This window comes from Kryptolebias marmoratus, unplaced genomic scaffold (genome assembly GCF_001649575.2).
Source record: "Kryptolebias marmoratus isolate JLee-2015 unplaced genomic scaffold, ASM164957v2 Scaffold298, whole genome shotgun sequence".
NCBI lineage: Eukaryota > Metazoa > Chordata > Actinopteri > Cyprinodontiformes > Rivulidae > Kryptolebias > Kryptolebias marmoratus.
Genome location: NW_023666032.1, coordinates 1 through 3,954, shown reverse-complemented (window position 1 = coordinate 3,954; position 3,954 = coordinate 1). Strand labels below are relative to the sequence as shown.

Here is a 3,954-nt window from a genome sequence, read left to right as displayed (position 1 = left end):
TCTCCCTCGGATTTATTGGACTCGTCTTTAATTCTGGGCTGTTTTAAAATGAAGTGTCTTAAAAACGAGACGTTCCTTTGAGTTCTGCTGGTTTCTGTTTCTGAACGGATCCTCAGAGGGTTCTGTCTGCTGCCGACACAGAACCCGGACTGACCCAGACTGACCCGGACTGACCCGGGCTAACTGACCCTCTGACACGCTACGACCTGCAGCTGAATCACTGAAGTCTCAGCTGGATTTCTGCTGCTTCAGGATTTTATTTTGAAAGGATTTCTGGACAGCCTGCAGTCCAGAAAGGACGAGCAGAGAAGGAATCAGAGAGAGAGAGACTTTCACAGTGAAGATTACAAACAAACCGGCTGAATGATGAAGAAGCAGAGATTTACAGAGAAACACAAAACTAAACTTATTCAACAGCAAGAAAGGCAGCGAGAGCTGTAAACATCAACCGTTTCCTCTTAAGACTGAAGATTCCAAATTCATCGGGAGGAACCAGAGAACCAGAGCTGAAGGTGCTGAGATCATCCGAAGAAGATCTTGCGGATCCCTCAGGGTTCCCCGAGATCGTCCCAAGAAGAACTCTGGGATCCCTCAGGGTTCCCTGAGATCGTCTGAAGAAGAACTCTGGGATCCCTCAGGGTTCCCCAAGATCATCCGAAGAAGAACTCTGGGATCCCTCAGGGTTCCCCGAGATCGTCCCAAGAAGAACTCTGGGATCCCTCAGGGTTCCCTGAGATCGTCTGAAGAAGAACTCTGGGATCCCTCAGGGTTCCCCAAGATCATCCGAAGAAGAACTCTGGGATCCCTCAGGGTTCCCCGAGATCGTCCCAAGAAGAACTCTGGGATCCCTCAGGGTTCCCTGAGATCGTCTGAAGAAGAACTCTGGGATCCCTCAGGGTTCCCCAAGATCATCCGAAGAAGAACTCTGGGATCCCTCAGGGTTCCCCGAGATCGTCCCAAGAAGAACTCTGGGATCCCTCAGGGTTCCCTGAGATCGTCTGAAGAAGAACTCTGGGATCCCTCAGGGTTCCCCAAGATCATCCGAAGAAGAACTCTGGGATCCCTCAGGGTTCCCCGAGATCGTCCCAAGAAGAACTCTGGGATCCCTCAGGGTTCCCTGAGATCGTCTGAAGAAGAACTCTGGGATCCCTCAGGGTTCCCCAAGATCATCCGAAGAAGAACTCTGGGATCCCTCAGGGTTCCCCGAGATCGTCCCAAGAAGAACTCTGGGATCCCTCAGGGTTCCCTGAGATCGTCTGAAGAAGAACTCTGGGATCCCTCAGGGTTCCCCAAGATCATCCGAAGAAGAACTCTGGGATCCCTCAGGGTTCCCCGAGATCGTCCCAAGAAGAACTCTGGGATCCCTCAGGGTTCCCTGAGATCGTCTGAAGAAGAACTCTGGGATCCCTCAGGGTTCCCCAAGATCATCCGAAGAAGAACTCTGGGATCCCTCAGGGTTCCCCGAGATCGTCCCAAGAAGAACTCTGGGATCCCTCAGGGTTCCCTGAGATCGTCTGAAGAAGAACTCTGGGATCCCTCAGGGTTCCCCAAGATCATCCGAAGAAGAACTCTGGGATCCCTCAGGGTTCCCCGAGATCGTCCCAAGAAGAACTCTGGGATCCCTCAGGGTTCCCTGAGATCGTCTGAAGAAGAACTCTGGGATCCCTCAGGGTTCCCCAAGATCATCCGAAGAAGAACTCTGGGATCCCTCAGGGTTCCCCGAGATCGTCCCAAGAAGAACTCTGGGATCCCTCAGGGTTCCCTGAGATCGTCTGAAGAAGAACTCTGGGATCCCTCAGGGTTCCCCAAGATCATCCGAAGAAGAACTCTGGGATCCCTCAGGGTTCCCCGAGATCGTCCCAAGAAGAACTCTGGGATCCCTCAGGGTTCCCTGAGATCGTCTGAAGAAGAACTCTGGGATCCCTCAGGGTTCCCCAAGATCATCCGAAGAAGAACTCTGGGATCCCTCAGGGTTCCCCGAGATCGTCCCAAGAAGAACTCTGGGATCCCTCAGGGTTCCCTGAGATCGTCTGAAGAAGAACTCTGGGATCCCTCAGGGTTCCCCAAGATCATCCGAAGAAGAACTCTGGGATCCCTCAGGGTTCCCCGAGATCGTCCGAAGAAGAACTCTGGGATCCCTCAGGGTTTCACATTCGGCCCTCTGTAGTTCCTACAGGAAGCACCTAAAGGCTCCGCCATGTTCCATAAGAAGTCAGGAAGTCGGGTCGTGGTCTCGTGGTTGTTTTCACACCTTTCATTGTCCACGAGACACTCGGATCAGAACTCGCAGGAAGCTCCTCCCTTCTCTAGGAAGCTCCTTCCCCCTCCTGTAAAGACGGCTGTATTTCCTAACAGCCTCCAGCTGCTTCTCAGAGGAGCAGCAGAAGCTAAATGGCTCCATTAAAGCTTAGCCACGCCCACAACAACTTCTGACCAATCATACGACACTTGGAGCAAACCCCTGGGAGAAACGAGAAGGATGAAGCTGCTCCGAGAACAGAATGACCCGACGTTCATCAGACGAGCAGGAGGCTGAGAGCCTTCCTGACTCCTGGAGGACGACAGCAGCTGAGGAATCGGTTCTCATGACTTCAGCAACGTTAAAGGATTTAAATGATTTAAATCATTTAAATGATTTAAATCATTTAAAGGAGCAAAGAAGGAGTTTCCTGATCCCCTGAGGGAAACTGAGGATGAAATGTTCCACCGTTCAGAGACGGTGAGAAGAAGAAATGTTCCCTGCGTGGGCTCACGCCGACAGGAAACTCTTTCGGCAGCAGAAAACAGGAAGTAGTTTTCAGGACAGCTGAACAGAACGAGTCGTCAGGAAAACAAGTTTGAAACCTGCAGTTTTCCTTTTGGTCTCTGAACTCGGCAGCTTCTGAGGAGAAACGTTGAGCCTCTAAAAGACCAGAACCTTCCATCCGGCGTGGAGGAAGGAGCAGCCGAAGAAGAAGGAGTCCACCGCCTGCTCCACCAGCCAGTCGAACACCACCTCCCGGTTCCCCGAGCCGATGGTCACCCTCAGCTTGAAGCCCGCCCCGTCGCTCAGGTTGTTGTTGCCGACGGGCAACAAGTTGACCAACTCCATGTCGAAGGTGACGGTGGAGCCGACGGTGACGGCGGGCAGCTGGTTGGTCATCTCCTTCCCGTTGACGAAAACGGCTCCTGAAAGAAAAACAGCCGAGCGTCGGTCCGTCAGGACGTCTTCTGCTTTCACTCCACAGAAGACATGAAACGTGCTCCAAACTTCACAACAATCCAAGACGACAGAGTTTTAAACCAGAAACTAAGGATTCATCAGGTCACGGCTCTGATTCCTGGTTACTACGGAGGAACCTGACGACCCGACGACCTGACGACCTGATGACCTGATGACCTGATGGCCCGACGACCTGATGACCCGAGAACAGAACCTCAACTATGTCTTCTGGACCTGACCAAAGAGACAAACATTCAGCTGCTGGAAGGAAAATCCACCGAGACATGGTCTGAGACGTTCAGCAGGGGACAAATGTACCTACAGGACAACCTGGAGACAATCTGAGACAACCTGGAGATTTTGTTCGGTTTGTATTTTGGTCAGAGTAAAGAGGAGATTTTTAAGGTTTAACATCAACATGAAGCTAAAAACACTCAGAGTCTAACACCTGCATCATTTTCTCCTCTTTACTAACCAGCTAACCAGTTAACCAGTTAACTAGTCCTGATGGAGGTCAGAATACCGTTGGTGGAGATGCAGACGGCCTGGTCTCTCTGAAGGGACTCGTCCCCCTGCAGGGTGTCCAGACAGACCCCCAGACTGTCCCTCCTGTCCATCTGAGCCACTGCAGAGATCCTGCAGACAGAGAGACTCGGGTCAGACCTCAGAGACTCGAGTTAGACTACAGACACTCGGGGGCAGACCTCAGAGACTCGGGTTAGACTACAGACACTCGGGGGCAGACACTCGGG

General features: G+C 52.2%; 1 protein-coding gene across 1 annotated transcript; it reads right to left on the bottom strand.

Annotated features, from left to right (window-relative positions):
• Window positions 1-237: 237 nt before the first annotated feature.
• LOC108229800 (cytokine receptor-like factor 3) lies at window positions 238-3,931 on the bottom strand. The gene is made up of 2 exons (XM_017405470.3): window positions 3,726-3,931; window positions 238-3,168 (listed from the first exon to the last, which is right to left on the bottom strand). Exons 1-2 carry the CDS (start codon window positions 3,817-3,819, stop codon window positions 2,903-2,905), a joined length of 360 nt encoding a protein of 119 aa, XP_017260959.3. The 5' UTR covers window positions 3,820-3,931; the 3' UTR covers window positions 238-2,902.
• Between the last annotated feature and the right edge of the window lie 23 nt (window positions 3,932-3,954).